Below are 24,548 nucleotides of genomic sequence, written 5' to 3'. Positions count from 1 at the left end.
GAAGTAGGCTTCCCGAAAGGAGCACGGGGAGCCCAATGTGGGACTTGTTCCCAGGACCCCCTGACCATGCCCTGAGCTGAAGGCAGACATTCAAATGGTGGGCCACCCAGGCGTCCCAAGGATATTAATTATAGGGAGAAAGTTGATGGATTTAATGGATAGTCAGTTATGATTTCTGAAAGTGTAGTTTCAAGAGACAAGGATAGATCTATAGTGCAAATGTTCATAGAAGTGAATTGATGATTATACAATGAAAGCAAAGTATTGTCCATTCTCTGGAGTTGTTTGGTAATGAAATCAAAGGGAAAATCAGAATGTCAACTTGTGTGAGTGTAGTAGACTAAAGGAAAACAGATCCTGCCAAGCTCTTGAAGACCTGTACATCTCTGAAGATAAAAGGGAATTGAATCTAAGACCTATTCAAACAATGTCTGTTAGGAAATGTGTCAATGCAATAAATTAAAATTTGCAACCTTGGTTTATTATTTGTATTGATGGCATCTCTTTTCGCAAACCCTTTTAATACCAGTGCATACTTTCCCTAACTTTCCATTCTTAAGGCATTTCACACATAAATTGCTATATTATTTGCCACGTTTGGAACTAAAGAGTACAATGTTCATATAGAGGCTAAATGGCTTTGTAGAAAGAATGGTTGTCTTCTGTGGACCTATACTTCACTTTTAATCTGTGCCAGCTGTTTAAAGATGTATCCTGTCAGGCAAAAGTGGAAACAGGCAAGAGACCACAGATAGTGTAGAACCAGCTAACAAGGATTTGGAAAAACCATTTAGAGTACATTGTTATTAATAGTAAATATAACAGGTATATCCTATAGTGAAGAAAATATGTTTTCATTTTATTCAGCCAATGTTTCCAAAGGACCTCAGTTGTTATTAAAATCCCAAAAGAAAGGAAGTATAATTGACATGTGGAGTTTTACTCATCAAATCAAGAATGTGGCCTTACGTTCATGCAGTTTAAGTGTTGATCTTGCCATTAAATGCTTGCCACTCAATCAAATGTTTAAATATTTTTTCCTTGTGTTATTTCATTTAGATTAAATAAAATATCAGAAAATATCCTCAGGGATAAACTGGATTTTATGATCTGATCTTTTATAATTTCGATTTTCTTTGATCATGAGTCATTCTGCTATGGTTGACTAAAACAGGCAATTGCTTGAAAATTGTCTTTTACATTCTACAGTTTTAATGTCATTGTGATTTCTCTATTTAAAATAGGAACATTTAAATCCATCTGGGCTTTTCTTAAAGATGAAAATCCTCTTGAAGAGTGAAACAGCTAATGAAGAACTCCTTGAAGGTATCATCTCTGTGTGTGAAGAACACACAATTTTTAAATATCATTACCAGTTTGTTGAGTATAAGGTCTCTTATAGTATGCTAACAGTAAGTGCAATTTGATGGTGACTGAGAAGGAAATTGATCACATGAGAAAAAGAGAAGCTTGTTAGCTAGGAAGAAAAAGAAGAAAGCGAATAGTTGCAAATTTAATAGGTAGTTAAAAAGAGCTGAATAAAAATTATCAGGGTTTGTTTGTTGGTTTTTTCGTTTAGCAAAAATTGCAACTGCTCTTTTGAAGTTGTGCACCATTGAAAAAGATTAACTTTGGATGGAATAAGCCTTTGCTGTGCTTTGCTTTTTTTTTTTTTTTAAAGATTTTATTTAGTTATTCATGAGAGACAGAGAGAGAGAGAAGCAGAGACATAGGCAGAGGGAGAAGCAGACTCCATGCAGGGAGCCTGACGTGGGACTCTATCCTGGGTCTCTAGGATTAGGCCCTTGGCTAAAGGCGCTAAACCACTGAGCCACCCGGGCTGCCCAGTAATAACACTTTTTAATAAATAGGATAGTAATCAAATTTGGTAGTAGCTCTAAATTTAGTGCTAATTTAGTACTTTTGAAACTTTGTGACCTCTAGAATTTTAGCTAATCACTAAAAGACCTTAGAATCTTAAATATATAGAGGATTCTGTATCTCTAGGTAGCAGTATCATCTCAGTATACACAGGTTGAAAAATGTTAGGAACCAGGAAGACAGCTCCACTTTTATATAATTTATATTATATATAAATATAAATGTGGAGGTGACTCCATATGTCAATATGGGGGTGAGTAAACCAACTAACCAATTAGAGGAATAGGCTTAACTCAAACCAATACAATATAGGAAGAGCAGAGGGATTATGGAGTCACCTACTTTAAAGTTCATTAATTTTAGATTAGAATCCCCCATTACAATATTTATCAAAATGCAGATAAAAAGCAGAGTTTAAAATGAAATTATTCTTTACGCCCATATTGTTTTTATTTAATCCACTCTCTTGATTTTCAGAGTAATGAAGTCACAATGTCAGATTACAAATTAGGACACTTCCCTGATTCCACATTTTCTATACCTTAAAATATTATCTTTTATTTTGTTGTATTGAGAGAATGTATGAGGCTTGCATTTTTGTAGTCTGTTCATTTCTTTGCTAGTGGGAAGTACTTTAATCTTAGAATGGTCAATCTAACTGCTGGCATTAGAATTTCAGTGGTATTTTTTGTGGTAGAAAAAAGTGAAAAAAAATATACAGAAAATTTTTTTATTATGAAAGGGTAGCACGTACCCCTTAAGGAAACTTTTGGAAAATATTAGAAATATCCATAGTCTCACCATTCACTGGAATATAAGTTCCTTGACAATAGGGATTTTTGTGTATCTTGTTCACTGCTGGGTTCTTAACACCAAGCATACTTCCTGGCACACAGAATACACTTCTTAGGTATTTGGTAAATGAATAGTCTTAACACAGTCTTTTTCTAGCAGCTTGATAATTTATTTTCAAAATTTTCTCTATTTTGGTTAAATTTGTTTGTTTTATAGAATTTTGACCATATAGTACATTCAGGCTTTATTTTCTGATTTTTCACTTCCTAATCTTAGAAACATTTTTCATACTAGAACATATTTACTTTTTCTGTGTTATTTCATATTCAACACTTTTAATGGTTTTTGTAATAGTTTATCACCTGCTTATAGTGGACACTCAAGAATATATTTCCTTTTTATTATTATTATAATCTACTGATTTTAATATATTTGCTTATAGACATTTTCCATTATTGCAGATGACTTTTCAGAAGTACACTTTTTGCAGTAGAGGGAATATGTAATAATAACAGTAGCTGTCATTTATTGAATGCTTACTAAGTGCTAGGTACTTTGCTATGTAATTTACATTCATTATCTCATGTAATCCTCTCAAAAAACCTAAGAGATTAGTGATATATTCCCATTTTACAGATGACGCAACAAAGGCAGAGAAAAACTAGTAACTTCCCTGTAGCCATATAGGTGGCAGGTGGGTTTCATTTTTTTTAATAAATTAATTTTTTATTGGTGTTCAATTTACCAACATACAAAATAACACCCAGTGCTCATCCCATCAAGTGCCCCCCTCAGTGCCCGTCACCAATTCACCCCCACCCCCCGCCCTCCTCCCCTTCCACCACCCCTAGTTCATTTCCCAGAGTTAGGAGTCTTTATGTTCTGTCTCCTTTTCTGATATTTCCCACACATTTCTTCTCCCTTCCCTTATATTCCCTTTCACTATTATTTATGTTCCCCAAATGAATGAGAACATACACTGTTTGTCCTTCTCCGATTGACTTACTGCACTCAGCATAATACCCTCCCGTTCCATCCATGTTGAAGCAAATGGTGGGTATTTGTCATTTCTAATGGCTGAGTAATATTCCATTGTATACATAAACCACATCTTCTTTATCCATTCATCTTTCGATGGACACCAAGGATCCTTCCATAGTTCGGCTATTGTGGACATTGCTGCTAGAAACATCAGGGTGCAGGTGTCCCGGCGTTTCATTGCATCTGAATCTTTGCAGTAAATCCCCAACAGTGCAATTGCTGAGTCGTAGGGCAGGTCTATTTTTAACTCTTTGAGGAACCTCCACACAGTTTTCCAGAGTGGCTGCACCATTTTACATTCCCACCAACAGTGTGAGAGGCTTCCCTTTTCTCCGCATCCTCTCCAACATTTGTTGTTTCCTGCCTCGTTAATTTTCCCCATTCTCACTGGTGTGAGGTGGTATCTCATTGTGGTTTTGATTTGTATTTCCCTGATGGCAAGTGATGCAGACCATTTTCTCATGTGCATGTTGGCCATGTGTATGTCTTCCTCTGTGAGATTTCTCTTCATGTCTTTTGCCCATTTCATGATTGGATTGTTTGTTTCTTTGGTGTTGAGTTTAATAAGTTCTTTATACATTTTGGAAACTAGCCCTTTATCAGATATGTCATTTGCAAATATCTTCTCCCATTCTGTAGGTTGTCTTTTAGTTTTGTTGACTGTATCCTTTTTTTTTTTAATTAATTTTTATTGGTGTTCAATTTACCAACATACAGAACAACACCCAGTGCTCATCCCATCAAGTGTCCACCTCAGTGCCCGTCACCGATTCCCCTCCAACACCCGCCCTCCTCCCCTTCCACTACCCCTAGTTCGTTTCCCCGAGTTAGGAGTCTTTATGTTCTGTCTCCCTTCCTGATATTTCCCAACATTTCTTTTCCCTTCCTTTATATTCCCTTTCACTATTATTCATATTCCCCAAATGAATGAGAACATACACTGTTTGTCCTTCTCCGATTGACTTATTTCACTCAGCATAATACCCTCCAGTTCCATCCACGGTGAAGCAAATGGTGGGTATTTGTCGTTTCTAATTGCTGAGTAATATTCCATTGTATACATAAACCACATCTTCTTTATCCATTCATCTTTCGATGGACACCGAGGCTCCTTCCACAGTTTGGCTATTGTGGCCATTGCTGATAGAAACATCGGGGTGCAGGTGTCCCGACGTTTCATTGCATCTGAATCTTTGGGGTAAATCCCCAACAGTGCAATTGCTGGGTCGTAGGGCAGGTCTATTTTTAACTCTTTGAGGAACCTCCACACAGTTTTCCAGAGTGGCTGCACCAGTTCACATTCCCACCAACAGTGTAAGAGGGTTCCCTTTTCTCCGCATCCTCTCCAACATTTGTTGTTTCCTGCCTTGTTAATTTTCCCCATTCTCACTGGTGTGAGGTGGTATCTCATTGTGGTTTTGATTTGTATTTCCCTGATGGCAAGTGATGCAGAGCATTTTCTCATGTGCTTGTTGGCCATGTCCATGTCTTCCTCTGTGAGATTTCTCTTCATGTCTTTTGCCCATTTCATGATTGGATTGTTTGTTTCTTTGGTGTTGAGTTTAATAAGTTCTTTATAGATTTTGGAAACTAGCCCTTTATCTGATATGTCATTTGCAAATATCTTCTCCCATTCTGTAGGTTGTCTTTGAGTTTTGTTGACTGTATCCTTTGCTGTGCAAAAGCTTCTTATCTTGATGAAGTCCCAATAGTTCATTTTTGCTTTTGTTTCTTTTGCCTTCGTGGATGTATCTTGCAAGAAGTTACTGTGGCTGAGTTCAAAAAGGGTGTTGCCTGTGTTCTCCTCTAGGATTTTGATGGACTCTTGTCTCACATTTAGATCTTTCATCCATTTTGAGTTTATCTTTGTGTATGGTGAAGGAGAGTGGTCTAGTTTCATTCTTCTGCATGTGGATGTCCGATTTTCCCAGCACCATTTATTGAAGAGACTGTCTTTCTTCCAATGGATAGTCTTTCCTCCTTTATCGAATATTAGTTGACCATAAAGGTCAGGGTCCACTTCTGGGTTCTCTATTCTGTTCCATTGACCTATGTGTCTGTTTTTGTGCCAGTACCACACTGTCTTGATGACCACAGCTTTGTAGTACAACCTGAAATCTGGCATTGTGATGCGCCCAGCTATGGTTTTCTTTTGTAAAATTCCCCTGGCTATTCGGGGTCTTTTCTGATTCCACACAAATCTTAAAATAATTTGTTCTAACTCTCTGAAGAAAGTCCATGGTATTTTGATAGGGATTGCATTAAACGTGTAAATTGCCCTGGGTAACATTGACATTTTCACAATATTAATTCTGCCAATCCATGAGCATGGAATATTTTTCCATCTCTTTGTGCCTTCCTCAATTTCTTTCACAAGTGTTCTATAGTTTTTAGGGTATAGATCCTTTACCTCTTTGGTTAGGTTTATTCCTAGGTATCTTATGCTTTTGGATGCAATTGTAAATGGGATTGACTCCTTAATTTCTCTTTCTTCAGTCTCATTGTTAGTGTATAGAAATGCCATTGAATGCTGGGCATTGATTTTGTATTCTGCCACGCTACCAAATTGCTGTATGAGTTCTAGCAATCTTGGGGTGGAGGCTTTTGGGTTTTCTATGTAGAGTATCATGCCATCTGCGAAGAGGGAGAGTTTGACTTCTTTGCAAATTTGAATGCCTTTAATGTCTTTTTGTTGTCTGATTGCTGAGGCCAGGACTTCCAATAGTATGTTGAATAGCAGTGGTGGGAGTGGACATTCCTGTCTTGTTCCTGATCTTAGGGGAAAGGCTCCCAGTGCTTCCCCATTGAGAGTGATATTTGCTGTGGGCTTTTCGTAGATGGCTTTTAAGATGTCGAGGAAAGTTCCCTCTATCCCTACACTCTGAAGAGTTTTGATCAGGAATGGATGCTGTATTTTGTCAAATGCTTTCTCTGCATCTAATGAGAGGATCATATGGTTCTTGGTTTTTCTCTTGCTGATATGATGAATCACATTGATTGTTTTACGAGTGTTGAACCAGCCTTGTGTCCCGGGGATAAATCCTACTTGGTCATGGTGAATAATTTTCTTAATGTGTTGTTGGATCCTATTGGCTAGTATCTTGTTGAGAATTTTTGCATCTGTGTTCATAAGGGAATTGGTCTATAATTCTCCCTTTTGGTGGGGTCTTTGTCTGGTTTTGGAATTAAGGTGATGCTGGCCTCATAGAACAGATTTGGAAGTACTCCATCTCTTTCTGTCTTTCCACACAGCTTTAGTAGAATAGGTATGATTTCTTCTTTAAACGTTTGATAGAATTTCCCTGGGAAGCCATCTGGCCCTGGACTCTTGTGTCTTGGGAGGTTTTTGATGACTGTTTCAATTTCCTCCCTGGTTATTGGCCTGTTCAGGTTTTCCATTTCTTCCTGTTCCAGTTTTGGTAGTTTGTGGCTTTCCAGGAATGTGTCCATTTCTTCTAGATTGCATACTTTATTGGCGTAGAGGTGTTCATAATATGTTTTTAAAATCATTTATATTTCCTTGGTGTTGGTAGTGATCTCTCCTTTCTCATTCATGATTTTATTAATTTGAGTCTTCTCTCTCTTCTTTTTAATAAGGTTGGCTAATGGTTTATCTATCTTATTAATTCTTTCAAAGAACCAACTCCTGGTTCTGTTGATCTGTTCCACAGTTCTTCTGGTCTCGATTTCGTTGAGTTCTGCTTGAATCTTTATTAACTCTCTTCTTCTGCTGGGCGTAGGGTCCATTTGCTGTTTTTTCTCTAGCTCCTTTATGTGTAAGGTTAGCTTTTGTATTTGAGTTCTTTCCATTTTTTGAATGGATGCTTGTATGGAGATGTATTTCCCCCTTAGGACTGCTTTTGCTGCATCCCAAAGATTTTGAACAGTTGTATCTTCATTCTCCTTAGTTTCCATGAATCTTTTTAATTCTTTCTCAATTTCTTGGTTGGTCCTTTCATCTTTTAGCAGGATGGTACTTAACCTCCACGTGTTTGAGGTCCTTCCAAACTTCTTCTTGTGATTTAGTTCTAATTTCAAGGCATTATGGTCTGAGAATATGGAGGGGAGGATCCCAATCTTTTGGTATTGGTTCAGACCCGATTTGTGACCCAGGATGTGGTCTATTCTGGGGAAAGTTCCATGTGCACTTGAGAAGAATGTGTATTCAGTTGAGTTTAGATGTAAAGTTCTGTAGATATCTGTGAAATCCATCTGGTCCAGTGTATCATTTAAAGCTCTCGTTTCTTTGGAGATGTTGTGCTTAGAAGACCTATCGAGGGTAGAAAGAGCTAGATTGAAGTCACCAAGTATAAGTCACTTAGTATTATTATCTAAGTATTTCTTCAGTTTGGTTATTAATTGGTTTAAATATTTGGCAGCTCCCACATTCGGGGCATATATATTGAGGATTGTTAAGTCCTCTTGTTGGATAGATCCTTTAAGTATGAGATAGTGTCCCTCTTCATCTCTCACTATAGTGTTTAGGGTAAATTTTAGTTTATCTGATATAAGGATGGCTACCCCTGCTTTCTTTTGAGGACCAACTGAATGGTAAATGGTTCTCCAACCTTTTATTTTCAGGCCGTAGGTGTCCTTCTGTCTAAAACGAGTCTCTTGTAGACAGCAAATAGATGGGCCCTGCTTTTTTATCCAGTCTGAAACCCTGGGCCTTTTGATGGGGTCATTAAGCCTGTTCACGTTCAGAGTTAGTATTGACAGATATGAGTTTAGTGTCATCATGATATCTATTCAGTCCTTGTTTTTGTGGATTGTTCCACTGAACTTCTTCTTAAAGGGGAATTTTAAGAGTCCCCCTTAAAATTTCTTGCAGCGCTGGTTTGGAGGTCACATATTCTTTCAGTTCCTGCCTGTCTTGGAAGCTCTTTATCTCTCCTCCCATTTTGAATGAGAGCCTTGCTGGATAAAGTATTCTTGGTTGCATGTTCTTCTCATTTAGGACCCTGAATATATCCTGCCAGCCCTTTCTGGCCTGCCAGGTCTCTGTGGAGAGGTCTGCTGTTACCCTAATACTCCTCCCCATAAAAGTCAGGGATTTCTTGTCTCTTGCTGCTTTAAGGATCTTCTCTTTATCTTTGGAATTTGCCAGCTTCACTATTAAATATCGAGGTGTTGAATGGTTTTTGTTGATTTTAGGGGGGGATCTCTCTATTTCCTGGATCTGAATGCCTGTTTCCCTTCCCAGATTAGTAAAGTTTTCAGGATTTGTTCAAATACATATTCTGGCCCTCTGTCCCTTTCGGCGCCCTCGGGAACCCCAATTAAACGTAGGTTTTTCTTCCTCAGCTTCCCTCTTTGCCATCAACTTGTCTTCTATGTCACTTACTCGTTCTTCCACCTCGTTAACCTTCGTCGTTAGGACCTCTAGCTTGGATTGCATCTCATTCAATTGATTTTTAATTTCTGCCTGATTGGATCTAAATTCTGCAGTCATGAAGTCTCTTGAGTCCTTTATGCTTTTTTCTAGAACCACCAGTAGCTGTATCATAGTGCTTCTGAATTGGCTTTCTGACATTGAATTGTAATCCAGATTTTGTAACTCTGTGGGAGAGAGGACTGTTTCTGATTCTTTCTTTTGAGGTGAGGTTTTTCTTCTAGTCATTTTGCTCAGTGCAGAGGGGCCAAAAAGAAGTTGTATTGGGAAAAGGAGAAAGAGAGAGAGAGAGAAGGAAAGAAAAGAGAAAAAGAAAAAAGAAAAAGAAGAAAAAAAGGAAGAAAGAGAAGAAAAAGAGAAAGAAAACAGAAAGGTGAAAAAAAAAGGGGTGGGGGAAGCAATCAGAAATCAAAAAAAAAAAAAAAAACACGGGGGAGTATCTTCTGATTCTGTATACTTTAAGTCCTTTGACTTCCTCTGGAACCGGTCCGTCTAGCTGGTCTTCTGGGGGAAGGGCCTGCTGTGCTGATTTTCAGGTGTTAGCACTTGGGGGAGCTGCTCTGCCCCCTGCCTGGTGCAGGGCTCAGTGGGGGTTGTTTACTCCGTGAGGCCCCAGGAGGAACAGCCACAGTGGCTAGGGCAGCTCTATTTACCTGGATTCAGCCCCCGCAGTAACTCCGGGGCTCTCCGTCTACAGGGCCTGGAGGCTCTGGGGCGGGGCCGCTGATCTGCTCAGTTCCAGGCAGGAGCGTCCTTGCTGTCCTGGGCCCTCCTGGCCTCTGCCTGTCCCGGGGGAGGCCGGATCCTGGGCTGTGTCCCGGCGCCCTGTGCTCCGGGGCCTGCGCTGTTGGATTCGCGCTCCCGGCCGCGGCCGCGCAGCCTCCTCCACGGAGCCGCCGCCGGAGACCCTCCGACCTGCTCCGGGTCCCACCGTGTGCGCTGCAGCCCTTAGGGAGCTCGGCGCACTCTCCTGGGCGCGCAGGTGTCAGTTAGTGTCCCAGGGAGCCCGAGGGCATCCCCGCCCTCCTGGGTCCTGCTCTAACTCCCTGCGAGCCCCTTTCCACCCGGGAAGGTTGGTGCAGCTCCTGCTCCTCTGGGACGGGGCTCTCCTGTCCTGGGGGCTCTCACCGCGGCCTCAGCCCAGCTCCTCACGGGGGCCCTCCCCCTTGGAGGCCTTTTGTTTCTTTATTTCTTTCCCCGTCTTCCTACTTTGATAGAAGCGCGAACTCTTCTCACTGTAGCATTCCAGCTGTTCTCTGTTTAAATCTCAGGCCGAATTGGTAGATTTTCAGGATGATTTGAAGGTTATCTAGGTAATTTGGTGGGGACAGGTGATTTGGGGACCCTACTCTTCCGCCATCTTGCTCCTCCTTCTGGCAGGTGGGTTTCAAATATCTCTGACTTCAGGTATCAAGCTTTTAACCACTGTGTTCTTAGCATACAGTATTGCCAAGTTGCTTTTCAAAAAGATTGTACGAAGTTACTATGCCATCCATAGAAGAGCACCTGTTTCACTACATTCCAGCATTTGATGTTACTATTTTATAAAAAGATTTTGATAAATTATTAGGTATATGGCATGGTATATGGAAAATGTTTAGAAAGTTGATTTTGGACAGAGGGAAAGTATTGAAAGTTGCTAAGCTTCCTCAGAAATGAAACTGATATGATTATTTCATTTTTTATCTTTTTTAGCTGTCATGGAAATATTACATCTTGACATGTCTCTAGACTTTTGTCTGAATGTTGCTAAACTGCTGATGGATCATGAAAGGTACAGTAGAATTAGTTTTCTTTTCTCTAAAGACATATTTTTAAAGATTTTCTTTTTTTCAAAGGTTTTCATTGATATATATTGAGTATATCCATTTATATCCATCCGTATTCACAGAGCACCACATCTGCTATTGTGCTGATCAAATTAGAAGATGGAATTGCTTACTTAATGATTTAAATAGTCAATAGTCAAGTTAATTTTAAAATTTACCTTAAAATTTGAAAAATAAAATGAGAAAGGAATAACGTAGTCAGGGCTGTATAAAATAGGAGTTAGGCCTAAGTTAACCTACAGGGCAATGTCATGTAGAACAGGAAGGCATGAGCAAGTGCAGTTCTATGAGTAATACATCTCTCTGGCTCTCTTTTTATGGGATTATTAATGTCAAAAGGGACTTTCAAGTATTTACAGACCTCTTAATGGTTCCCAGTCTTCAGTATGCATCAGAATTACTAGGGAATAAGTACTTGAAAAGATGCCCAACATCATTAGCCATCAAGGAAGTACAAATCAAAACCACAATGAGAAACTACTTTGCACCCACTATGATGGCTGTATTCAAAAAGACAGATAACAGATGTTGGCAAGGATGTAGAGAAATTGTAACCTTCATAACACTAATGGTGGGAATGTAAAATTGTGCAGCATCTTTGGAAACAGTCTCTTAGTTCCTCAATAAGTTAAATAGAGTTACCTTATGACCCAACAATTCCACTCCTGAGTTAAATAGGAAAGGTATGTCCATAAAACACATGTGATGTTCATAGCAGCATTATGCTTAATGCTTTACTGTGGAAACAATCAAAATGTCTATTTTTTTAAAGATTTTGTTTATTCATGAAAGACAGAGAGAGCTCTCTGACAGAGACATAGGCAGAGGGAGAGGCAGGCTCCCTGTGGGAAGCCTGATGCAGAACTCGATCCCAGGACCCCAGGATCATGCCCTGAGCCGAAGGCAGATGCTCAACCACTGAGCCACCCAGGCATCCCTTATAATTATAATAATTATTATTATGTTTCTACAAAACTGAAGCACAAAATTTTTTCTTACATACAATTGATACACATTTTCCAGTAATTTCTAAGGCTAGTTCTGCCATGTGGTAACATCAAAATCTTTCACTTTACAGTTCTTCCCCACTTCATCCTAACATTGTTCATTAGTCTGATCACTTCTAGTTCATAAGTATGGTAACTGGAAATGAACACAATACTACAGATGTGGTCTAACCAAGAGTATCTACTTTTCATTTTTTAAATGTTCTAAACCTGCACTATCCAATATTGTAGCAACTAGCCACATATAGCTATTTAAATTTAAACTAGCTAAAATTAAGCAAAATAAAAAAATTTAGTCCCTTAGTCACCCTAGATACATTAGGTCTCATTAGCCACGTGTGGTGAATGGCTATAGCTTACTAAACAGTGCAGATAGAGGACAATTCCGTTATCATAGGAAGTTCAACTGAGCAGCCCTGTTCTGGAGCCTGTTTCTTTTAATGAAGCCAGTGTTAAGATTAGCTCTTTTCTCACAACCACAACACATAGTGAATTTACTGGGCTTAGAATATTAGGTGTTTGCCATATCAGTTGCTCTTATCTCTGAATTCCATGTTCTTTACTTTTATGATTGAATAAGTACCCAATGGCCACACTATAAGGAAAACTAGTTCTTTCCTGTTCTGTGTTTTTCTCATGTGGATTTTTTCTCTGTGAGTCTCCTTTACTACTTACACAAAACATTTCTTGTCACTAAATATGCGGAGGTTTTCCCCCACACCAAGCAGTTATCTGTGACACTAGTTGGGTGTCCTACAATTCAACTCAATTCTGACACTATCTACCTGGCGAATAGCATCAGATCCCACAGGTTAAGGGCTTGGTCTCACAAGACTGCCCCCTCCCCACATACTTCAGAAGCCAGTTGCAAGCCTAGGTTATCATCTGTTTTTGACCAATTGGATATATATATATATAGATCAGAGAGGTTCTAACACCTCCCTCCTCAGGTTCAATTAGTTTGTTAGAATGGCTCACAAAGGGCAGCCCGGGTGGCTCAGTGGTTTAGCACTGCCTTCAGCCCAGGGCGTGGTCCTGGAGTCCCGGGATCAAGTCCCACATCAGGCTCACTGCATGGAGCCTGCTTCTGTCTCTGCCTCTCTCTCTCTCTGCCTCTCTCTCTCTCTCTGTCTCTCATGAATAAATAAATGAAATCTTTAAAAAAAAAAAAAGAATGGCTCACAAAACTCAGGGAAACACTTAACTTATATTTACCAGTTTATTGAGGGATATGATAAAGGATACATATGAATAGCCAGATGAAGAGATACATAGGGCAAGGTCTGGGAGAATTTTGTGCACAAGCACTTCAGTGCATATGGAGTTGGGGTGTATTACCCTCCTGCTGTAAATGTGTTTACTAACCTGAAAACTCTCTGGACTCTGCATTTTTGGAGTTTCCATAGAGACCTCTATATGTAAGCATGATCAATTATTAATACTATTTCCAGTCCCTCTCCCCACTCTGGAGGATTTGAGGTAGAGCTAAAAATTCTAAGCTTCTAATCATGGCTTAATCTTTCGGGTGATAAGCCCCCATCCAGAAGCCACCCAGAGTAACCTCAATAGAATGAAAGATGTTGAATTTATAGGAGTTTTAGGAGCTCTGTGTCAGGGATGAGGTAAAAAACAAATATTGGAACAAGAGATGTTCTTAGTGTCTTATTAGGAAATGACGAGGGTTTTATATCTCTGTGCTAGGAACTGGGGGCAGAGATCAATATATATTTTCTATTATCCCACATAAATATTTTTAAAAGATTTTATTTATTCATGAGAGACACACAGAGAGAGAGAGGCAGAGACACAGGCAGAGAGAGAAGCAGGCTCCATGCAGGGAGCCTGATGCGGGACTCGATCTTGGGACCCCAGGGTCATGCCCTGGGCTGAAGGCAGACGCTCAACCATTGAGCCACCCAGGCGTCCCTATCCCACATATATTTTATAAGCTATTAAGTTTCAATCTAATTTTTATAGCATTTTTTTCAGTTCTAATCCTGTGAATTTTGATTCTGTCATATAGTGTTCTTAACTACTCTTTCCAGTTTATGTTATCTTCAGATTTTGTGGGCATTCCACCTGTCTTCATCTCACTCACAGTAGCAAACTTTCTCTTAAAGGACATGATAGTATATGTTTTAGATTTCTGGACCATGCAGTTTCTTTGTCTTCTAATTTTTTCTTCAAATTTTTATTTAAACTCTAGTTAACATGTAGTGTAATATTGGTTTCAGGAGTAGAATTCAGTAACTCATCAATTACACACAACACGCGGTACTCAACACAACAAATGCCCTCTTTAATACTCATCACCCATTTAGCCCATCCCCTGCCCACCTCCCCTTCATCAACCCCGAGTTTGTTCTCTATTGTTAGGGGTCTCTTATGTTTTGCTTTCCCCTCTTTTTCCCCCCCGCCTTCTCATACATTCATTTGTTTTGTTTCTTAAATTCCACATGCAAGTGAAATCATGGTATTTGTCTTTCTCTGACTTACTTCACTTGTATAATACTCAATTCTCCATCTACATCTTTGGAAATGGCAATATTTCATTCTTTTTATGGCTGGGTAATATTCCATTGTGTGTGTATATATATATAACACATCTTCTTTATCCACTCATCACTTGATGGACATTTGAGTTCTTTCCATAATTTAGCTATTGTTGGGGCACCTGGGTGGCTCAGTGGTTGAGTGTCTGCCTTTGGCTCAGGTCATGATCCTGGGGTCCTGGGATAGAGTCCCACATCAGCTCCCCATGGGGAGCCTGTTTCTCCCTCTGCCTATGTCTTTGACTCTCTAATGAATAAATAAATAAAATGTTTTTTTAAAATTTAGCTGTTGTTGATAATGCTGCTATAAACATGGGGGTACATGTGCCTAAAGAGTTTGCCATCTGTGTTCTCCTCTAGGATGTTGATCGTTCCTGTTTTACACTTAGGTAATTCATCCATTTTGAATTTATTTTTGTATATGATCTGAGAAAGTCATCCAGTTTCATTCTTCTACATGTTGCTGTTCATTTTTCCCAACACCATTTGTTGAAGAGATTGTCTTTTTTCCATTGGATATCCTTTGCTGCTTTGTTGAAGATTAATTGGCCATATAGTTGTGGGTTCATTTCTGGGTTTTCTGTCCTGTTCCATTGATCTAAGTGTCTGTTTTTGTGCCAATACTATACTGTCCTGATCACTATAGCTTTGTAATATAACTTGATGTCTGGAATCATGATGCTTCCAGCTTTGTTTTTCTCTATCAAGATTGCTTTGGCTATTTGCAGTCTTTGGTGGTTCCATACAAATTTTAGGATTGTTTGTTCTAATTCTGTGAGAAATATTGTTGGAATTTTAATAAGGATGGCATTAAATGTATAGATTGCTTTGGGTAGTGTAGAAATTTGAACACTGTTTTCCGATCCATGAGCATAGATTCCATTTCTTTGTGTCATCTTCAATTTCTTTCATCAGGTTTTATCTTTTTCAGGGTATAGATCTTTTACCTCTTTGTATAGGTTTATTCCTAGGTATCTTAAAGTTTTTGGTGCAATTGTAAATGGGATTGATTCCTTGTTTTTTCTTTCTGCTTCTTCATTATTGGTGTATAGGAATGCAGCTTATAGGTGTATAGGAATGCATACAGATTTCTCTAGGTTGATTTTATATCCTGCAACTTTGCTGAATTTGTGTATCAGTTCTAGCAATTTTTTGGTAGAGTCTTTCAGGTGTTCTACGTAGAGAATCATGTTATCTGCAAATAGTGAAAGTTTGACATCTTTCTTGATGATTTGGATGCCTTTTATTTCTTTCTGGTGTCTGATTATTGAGGCTAAGACTTCCAGTACTGTGTTAAATAACAATGGTGAGAGCGGACATCCCTGTCTTGTTCCTGACCATAGAGGAAAAGCTCTCAGTTTTTTTCCCCATTGAGGATGATATATATGTGTGGGTTTATTTCTGGGCTGTTTATTCTAGTCCATTAATCTATGTGTGTGTTTTCATACCAGTATCATACTATTTTGATTATTGTATTTTGTAGTATAGTGTGAGATCCAGGAGCATGATACCTCCAGCTTTATTCTTTTTCAAGATTGCTTTGGCTATTCAGGGTCATTTGTGGTTCTATATAAATTTTAGGATTCTTGTTCTACTTCTGTAAAAGAAAATGCCATTGGTATTCTTTTGTTATTTTTTTGATATCAGGGTAATACTGGCTTCATAAATAAGTTTCAGAGTGTCCCCTTCTCTCCAGTTTTTTGGAGGAATTTAAGAAGGACTGGCATTTATTCTTTAAATATTTAGTAGAATTTGAAAGTAAAGACATCTGATCCTGAGCTTTTCTTCGTTGGAAGATTTTTTTATTACTGCCTCAACATCTTTGCTAGTTATAGGTATGTAAGGTTTTCTATTTCTTTCTTTTTTTAAAAAACATTTTATTTATTCATGAGAGAGAGACAGAGAGAGAGAGAGAGAGAGGCAGAGACACAGGCAGAGGGAGAAGCAGGCTCCATGCAGGGAGCCCGACGTGGGACTTGATCCCGGGTTTCCAGGATCAGGCCCTGGGCTGAAGGCGGCGCTAAACCGCTGAGCCACCGGGCTGCCCAGGTTTTCTATTTCTTAATGATTCAGGCTTAGTAGATTTTTAGGAATTCATGCATTCCTTTTAGGTTATTCAGTTTGGTATGTAAGTTTTCATGGTAGTCCCTTAAAATTCTTTTAATTTCTGAGGTTGTAATGTCTTTTTTTTTTCATTTCTGATTTTATTCCTTTACTGTTTTTCTTAATCTAGTTAAAGATTTGTCACTTTTGTTTATCTTTTCAAAAACCCCAACTCTTCATTTCATTGATTTTTTTCTATTGTTTTTCTAGTCTCCATTTATTTCCTTTTTAAAAAAGATTTTATTTATTTGAGAGAGAAAGAGCAGGAGCAGGAGGAGAGGCAGAGGGAGAAGCAGACTCCCCACTGAGTAGGGAGCCTGACTCAAGGCTCAATCCCAGGACCCTGAGACCATGACCTGAGCCAAAGGCAGGCACTTAACGGACTGAGTCACCAGGCACCCCCTATTTCATTTATTTCTGCTATAATTTTGTAATTTCCTTCCTTCTGGTAGTTTTGTAGTTAGTTTCTTCTTTTTCCTATTACCTTTAGTTGTAAATTGGGTTGTTGATTTGAGATCTTTTTTGTTATTGAATGTAAGCATTTATGATATAAATTCATCCCTTAGCATGACTTTTTTCTGTTTACTGTAAGTTTTGATAGGTTTTATTTTCATTTTCATTGTCTTAAGTTTTTTCTAATTTCCCTTGTGATTTCTTCATTTCATTGGTTAACTGTATTGTTTAATTTCTACAAATCCTAAATTTTTTCAGTTTTTCAGTTTTTCAGTTTTTCTTCTGTTACTGATTTGTAACTTTTAGACTTTTGTCATCAGAAAAGATACTCTGTATGATGTCTATCTTTTAAAATCTATTGAGGGACACCTGGGTGACACAGTCAGTTGAGTTTCTGACTCCTGATTTTGACTCAGGTCATGATCCTCAGGGTCGTGAGGTAGAGCCCCATGTCATGCTCTGTAGTGGGCATGTAGCCTTCTTAAGATTCTTTCTCTCCCTCTCCCCACTGCCCTCCTCTTGCTCTCTCTGTCTCTCTCTCTTTGTAAAAACAAACAAATAACAAACAAACAAAAAAATAAATAAATACATCTGTTGAGACTAAATTTGTGGCCTAACATATGGTCTATCCTGGAAAATATTCCATGTGCACTTGAGAATAATGTGTATTCTGTTAGAATGTGCTATATATGCCTGTTGGTTTATTGTGTTGTTAAAGTCTTATATTTGTTACTTCTGTCTGGTTGTTCTACCCATTTTTGAGAGGAGATCTTGAAGTGTCCCACTATCTTTGAGTGCTGTTTTACCTTCAGTTGTCTTAAATTGATGGTCTATTATTAAGTATGTAAATATTAAGTATGTAAATATTTATATCTTTATGAAAAGATGTTATCTTTATTTATTTTTTAAAGATTTTATTTATTTATTCATGAAAGAGACAGAGAGAAAAGCAGAGACATAGCAGAGGGAGAAGCAGGTTCCATGCAGGGAGCCCAATGTGGGACTCGATCCGGGAACTGCAGGATCACACCCTGAGCCAAAAGCAGACGCTTAACCGCTGAGACACCCAGGCGTCCCAGATGTTATCTTTAAAGATGTAAATTGTTATATCTTCTTGCTTTATTGGATTTTTAATTAATACACAATGTCCTTCTTTGTCTTTCGTGCCTTTTTTTGATTTAAAGTCAATTTTGTCTGATACTATTATAACCACCCCTGCTCACTTTTGGTTACTATTTGCATGGAATATCTTTTTCCATCATTTCACTTTCTACCTATTTGTGTCTTTGAATCTAAAGTGTCTCCTCTGAACAGTATATCATTGGATTCTGTTTATCCATTCTTCCAATCTCTGCCTTGTGATTGGAGTTTCATGCATTTACATTTAAATAAATTACTTAAAAGGAATGATTTTTTGTTATTTTATTGTTTTATATATATCTCATAGGTGTTTTTTGGTCCCTCATTTCTTGAATACTATCTTTAAACCTGAAAAACTTTTTTCATCAGTTCTACATTCTAAAGGAATTTATTGCATAGCAAACAGTTTGCACATAAGTGGACCATGAGCTGGATATGTCCAGAAATGTGTTTCATAGGGATGAATTAAGTGCCAACATTTAACTATTTTAAATAAGAATCTGAATTTCTGAGTTCTCAAAAAAATTGAAAAATCTGGGAATACTTGGTCAGTATTCCCACTGAGCAGCAATTATTTGGAGCTAAGTGGCCATTGCTACCTTTAGACATGGAGCATGTATTCTCCAGTTAGACATAGTCCACACGCTTCCTTATTTTCTACCTTATTTTTTGTGTGTCAAGTTGTCACTTGTCTTTTTTTGTGTTGTTATTCTTATAGCAGATATAAGAGGAAAGTAAATGTTTATGCACCCACATCTCTTTTAAAAGTGAGAGAATGTAAGCAAGACTGAGAGGGCATTTCAAAAAAATAAGAGAGAACAAATTTCTTTGTGATGGAAATAAAAGATTCTGGTGTGTTTAATATACAAAGTGTGTCTGTGTCTAATGAATACAACTTACAAGCTCATTATAACACAATATAAAAAAAAATATATATAAAAAAAAAAATAAAAAAAAATAACACAATATAAAGTAGAAACTATGGCTAGTGTACAGAAAAGTGATATGAAAACTTACTGAATAAAATAAGCAATCCTGTTATAAAATGCAATTTTATGTTATATATTAAGGAAAAAGATTGCCCAGGAGTCAAACAGTTTTACAGATGACAGTTTACAAAAGAGTGTCTATTGAGAGGCATGAAATATATTAAGTTTCAAATGCAAATCTAATCTGAAACGCTGTTGGTTGGCACATTGAAGATATGGTTGGTAATTTATTGGACAGGTTGCTTTAAAAGGGTTATTTGTTTTTTGTTGTTCTTGTACAGGCAGAAGTAAATAAGTAAATTTACTTAGGTAAAAGAAGTAATAGGGATCCCTGGGTGGCGCAGCGGTTTGGCGCCTGCCTTTGGCCCAGGGCGCGATCCTGGAGACCCGGGATCGAATCCCACATCGGGCTCCCGGTGCATGGAGCCCGCTTCTCTCTCTGCCTGTGTCTCTGCCTCTCTCTCTCTCTCTCTGTGACTATCATAAATAAATAAAAATTAAAAAAAAAGAAGTAATAAAAAAGCGTATTTATTTGTGGTGTCAATGAGAATTTTGATATGACAGAACTTTTGAACACAGTTCCTGTGTTTTACAAATGTAATGTTGATTGGTCAACATAATTTATGTGACTACAGAAGATGTTTCTGCAGTGGCTAGTTATTAAAATAAATCTTGATTTGAAATTTAAATACAAAGTTGAGGTCTTTTTTAAGAGTGTAAGATGTCTATTAATTGTATAATTTACCAGGAAGCACTTTGTGCTAAAAAGCTAAAACTGAAACATATGAATGGATGGATATTGTTTTGTGGCTTCAACAGGGACTATTGCTTTGTTGGGTAAATTTTATGCATAATACAGTAGTTGCATCTATTTCTTGGAGGTTAGGGGGCTTATTGGATGAGGTGCTGTCAAAGGTTGGGTTGCCCTGGAGGCAAACTTAAGATTGTGTGTAGGTGAAGATAGTTTATTAAGGGGTGCTCTTAGGATTAATACCTATGAGGGGAAGAAAAGGAGGCTGGACTAGATAAAGGGAGAAATTGGGCTAATGTAAAGTCACAAGGCCTCAGCTTACCTCACCGAGAACTCTGGCTGGGATGGTCCTTTAGAATTATTCTTGGTTAGAATAAGATGGCCATGTCTTATAACCCAGTGTTGACTAGTCTTGGATACCAGCTGCCCTAGAAAGGGGGCATAAGCTTGCGTGAGATGGCTTTCTTTATTTAGGGTAATTTCTAGTTTTTAAAAAAGATTTTATTTTATTTATTAGAGAGAGAGCACAAGAGAGTGCACAAGTAGGGCAGGTGGCAGGCAGAGGGAGAGGGAAAAGTAAACCCCTTGCTGAGCAGGGAGCTAGATGGGGTGCTCTATCCCAGGACCCTGGGATCATGACCTGAGCCCAAAGCAGACGCTCAGCCAACTCAGCCACCCAGGTGCCCCTCTTCAGGGTAATTTCTAAAGAGCAATCTGGAAATAAACACTTCGGTCCTGAAGGGGAGATCTGTATGATGCAGCCCAGTATTCAAGACAAGGTGCTAAAGAGATGTTTTGAACTGTTTGAAAGAATTCAACTTGTTCGTGTCATCCACGAGAAAATCTCTGCCTCAGCTCAAAGACTTGACCTCTTGGGTGACTGTTGACAACTCATGTAAACACTCTGAATCTCTCTCTCTGAAATGCATTCATAAGTAATTACACAAATGTAAATTGTAATTCATATGTTCTTAGTGAAGTAATTTCTTTGGGTAACTCATTGGCAAAGAATAATCTGACTTACTTCTCTATGCTGAAATTGGCTTCCAGAGATAGAAGTGATTACCTAAACTACATATTCACAGATTGAATTCTTAAAATGTTTTCTCATTTCCAACATTATGATAATGAAAAGCTATTTATTTTGCCTTTTTCAATTAATGTGAATGAAGAACTACAAATTGAACTGTACTATAATATGGTATTGAATGCTAGACAACTTAGGCATATCAGATGTAATGGACATTAATTGCTTTTGGTCAGATGTCATTCATTCATTCTACTTTCTGACATCTCTTGATAGCAGTACCTGAATTTTCATGTAGACATCTACTTTTTCCCTGTCAGCCCATGTGGCTATTGACATATTGGTATAGAAGAGTTTCAGGTTTCTATTTCCCAATCAACAGAGAAATCAATTTCAAAAGGAAGAGTTGATAAATTAAGTATTTTTACTTTTAAATTTTAAATTTAAAGTATAGCTTCTAGGGACGCCTGGGTGGCTCAGCGGTTGAATGCCTGCCTTCGGCTCAGGGCATGATCCCGGGATCCGGGATTGAGTCCTGCATCGGGCTCCCTGCGAGGAACCTGCTTCTCCCTCTGCCTGTGTCTCTGCCTCTCTCTCTGTATCTGTCTCTCATGAATAAAAAAAAAAATCTTAAAAAAAATAAAGTATAGCTTCTATTTTCTTGTTTGTACTATGCTATGCCTTACCATTGTTCAGTTAATAATAAAGTTGCATTATATATCCGGCAGTTGCTTTTCCTTATAGTCTATTTTACTTATTTATGTTGCATAATTGGCATCTATAGACAGTATAGGGAGTTCAGAAGGGTCTGGCTGAGACCCTTCCTTTTGTACTGCTTTGAACTCACTTTTGAATATTACAGTAAAATGTTTTAGAGCTTGCTCAATTCTACACATTAAGTGAATTCCTGAAAAGTTCTGTTTAGAGAAATTTGATATAGCAAATAGTATTTTCCCATAGACTTAACATTAAAAAATAAAAATGACTTACTCCAAAACGTATTTGGCTCTAAGATATAATATAGTCATATTTAGGAATGTAGCATTTTATTTATTATATAATGGACAATGATAATAGTTTTATAGCAAAAGCATAAATATGTTTTATATAGAGAAGTTTATTTTAGAAATGAAAGCTAAGTGTGTAGAACATTAACTGTTAGAATGTAGTACATTAGAAAATGATGCACCTTGATGCAAAGATAAAATTTTGAACACACTGATGGATGGATGGAAATACCATGTCTCTTAAATGGCCTTTTTAAAAATTTTACCTTTTAATAGTCAAGCTTCATTAGAAGTTAATGTGCAGACAATTCTAGGTTACACACTTATGAGATCGTGGTAATGTGTGGTGCTATAATAAGGGAAGACCATATGCTTTAAATTGTAGAAAAGCAATGAGATGGCTTGATACTCTGTTATTATGAGTCGTTATTCTGAAATTGTTAGATTATATCTATTTACTCTCTGACTTTATCATTTAAGTAAACTTATCAAAAGATAAAATAAGACTAATTTAGCATGCCTTTTTCTGAACAAATCCTTGCTGTTTTATGTTAATGCTTCTTGGACTTTAATGTATATGTGATTAGCTCAAGACCTTGTGAAGATAGAGATTCTAATTCAGTAGGTCTGGGATGAAACTTGAGATCTACATTTCTAATAAGTTTCTATGTGATGCTGTTGCTGTTTGTCTGTGGACCTCATGTTGAGTAGCCACGTTTGGGAGTCTATTGCTCTCTTTGTTTAAAAAAAAATATATATATTATTATATATCTTTGAGATATATATAAAAATAATATATATTATATAATATACATTATATATAATATAATATTATACATTATATATTATACAAAATACTATGCAATATTATATTGTATAATATTTATATATTATTGTACAATATTATATAACTTTGTATAAATATTGTATATTATATAACTTTGAGATATATCTCAAAGTTTTCCATCTTCAGTCTTCATCACCCCTTTAGTTTTCTGTAATTTATCAAATACTTCTGTAATTTATTGAAAACCTCTATGGCTCAGTAGGCTCATCTGTAAACCCAGGGGTCCTGAACTGTTTTACAACAACTGAGTTACTATTACTGTCTTCTCACCTTGAGCTTTCTTTCTTTTCAAAATTTTTATCTGTTTTATTTTTTATTCTATAAACATACCATGAGTGTAATAAAATTTTAAAAGAAAAAAGATCATATCTAATCTTACCACTTTACCTTTTATTGGTAAAATGGCTCAGACCCTTCCTTTTGTACTGCTTGGGTAGGATTAATCAGTTACTGTTCATTCCAGTGACAAGAATACCTAATTAAATAATCAAACTAAATATTCTGAATTGGAACAAGACTACCAAGGTAGAGTCAGAAACCTTGAAATAAAGTGATGTAGAAAAGTCAGTGCAACAGATAAAAATATGAACAAGATTGTAGGAGATCAGATTGACATTGCCAAACTAAAATCAAGAATAGAGAAAAGCAAAATCAGGCTTCTAAATTCAAGATCAGAATTTTTGAAAGTCAGAATTAGATATAGGGAAACCAGTTTGTTTAGGCTCATCAAGTAAAAACAACAACAGCAACAGAAAGCCTTGTAGGTTAACTGCTTTGTTCCCAACATTCCTGTTATATAAGACCTGATGTTATTTTTAAATAGTTTTTGAACTCACTTTTGAATATTGGAATACAATGTTTTAGAGCTTGCTCAATTCTACACATTAAATGAATTCCTGAAAAGTTCTGTTTAGAGAAATTAGCAAATAGTATTTTTCCATAGACTTAACATTAAAAACTAAAAATGACTTACCTCCAAAATGTATTTGGCTCTAAGATACAATATAGTCATATTTAGGAATGTAGCACTTTATTTATGTATTTACTTATGTATTTATTTAAAAGAGAGAGAGCACACATATGCATGTGAGCAGGCAGAGTGGCAAAGGGAGAGGGAAAAGCAGACTCCCTGCTGAGTAAGGAGCCTGACTTGGGGCTCGATCCAAGGACCCTGGGATCATGACCTGGCTAAAGTCAGATGCTTAACTGACTAAGCCACCCAGGCACCCCAGGAATGCAGCATATTTTAAAAATCATATGTTTAAATGAAATTTATTCTTATGATAATATAAAACAACTACTTACATGGGTTGCAGAAATGGCATGCTAACTGAGATGAGTAAGATAATATCCTGAAAATCCAGGAAAAGAGACAAATATAATATTGAAGGCCTAATACTCTCAACATTAATTCCTTCCTGGGATAGATCTAAAACATTATCACCAGTCACTAAGAAATAAAAGCAAACAACTACTGGCTCCTGGGATTTAATTTAATCATGCTCACATGGATGTTCTCATCTAACAGCCACTATCAAAGCTGAGTTTGGTAAGAATTATCACCATAGTTCTTTCATCTGCTTTCCCATTTCAGATCAGATAAACATAGTTTATAGGGCATCCACTAGAATTATTTGTTTTAATAAAAATTATTAATGAGTTTATTAGAAAAATAATTACAGTCTGTAGGAAAGGAAATTGGTACAGAATATATACTCAGTTCTTGCATCTTTA

At 37.3% G+C, this 24,548-nt stretch overlaps 1 protein-coding gene across 1 annotated transcript in view; it reads left to right on the top strand.

Annotated features, from left to right (window-relative positions):
• TEX11 (testis expressed 11) overlaps window positions 1–24,548 on the top strand; it is a 325,266-nt gene that overhangs the window by 98,616 nt on the left and 202,102 nt on the right. Inside the window, exons 11-12 of the mRNA XM_041740423.1 lie at window positions 1,245–1,326; window positions 10,805–10,883. Of these exons, the coding sequence (XP_041596357.1) occupies window positions 1,245–1,326; window positions 10,805–10,883 (161 nt within the window). The remainder of the gene's footprint in view (window positions 1–1,244; window positions 1,327–10,804; window positions 10,884–24,548) is intronic.

The sequence above is a fragment of the Vulpes lagopus genome, chromosome X (genome assembly GCF_018345385.1).
Source record: "Vulpes lagopus strain Blue_001 chromosome X, ASM1834538v1, whole genome shotgun sequence".
Lineage (NCBI taxonomy): Eukaryota > Metazoa > Chordata > Mammalia > Carnivora > Canidae > Vulpes > Vulpes lagopus.
Note: the sequence above shows the minus strand (reverse complement) of the source record. Positions and strands in the feature narration are given on the sequence as shown.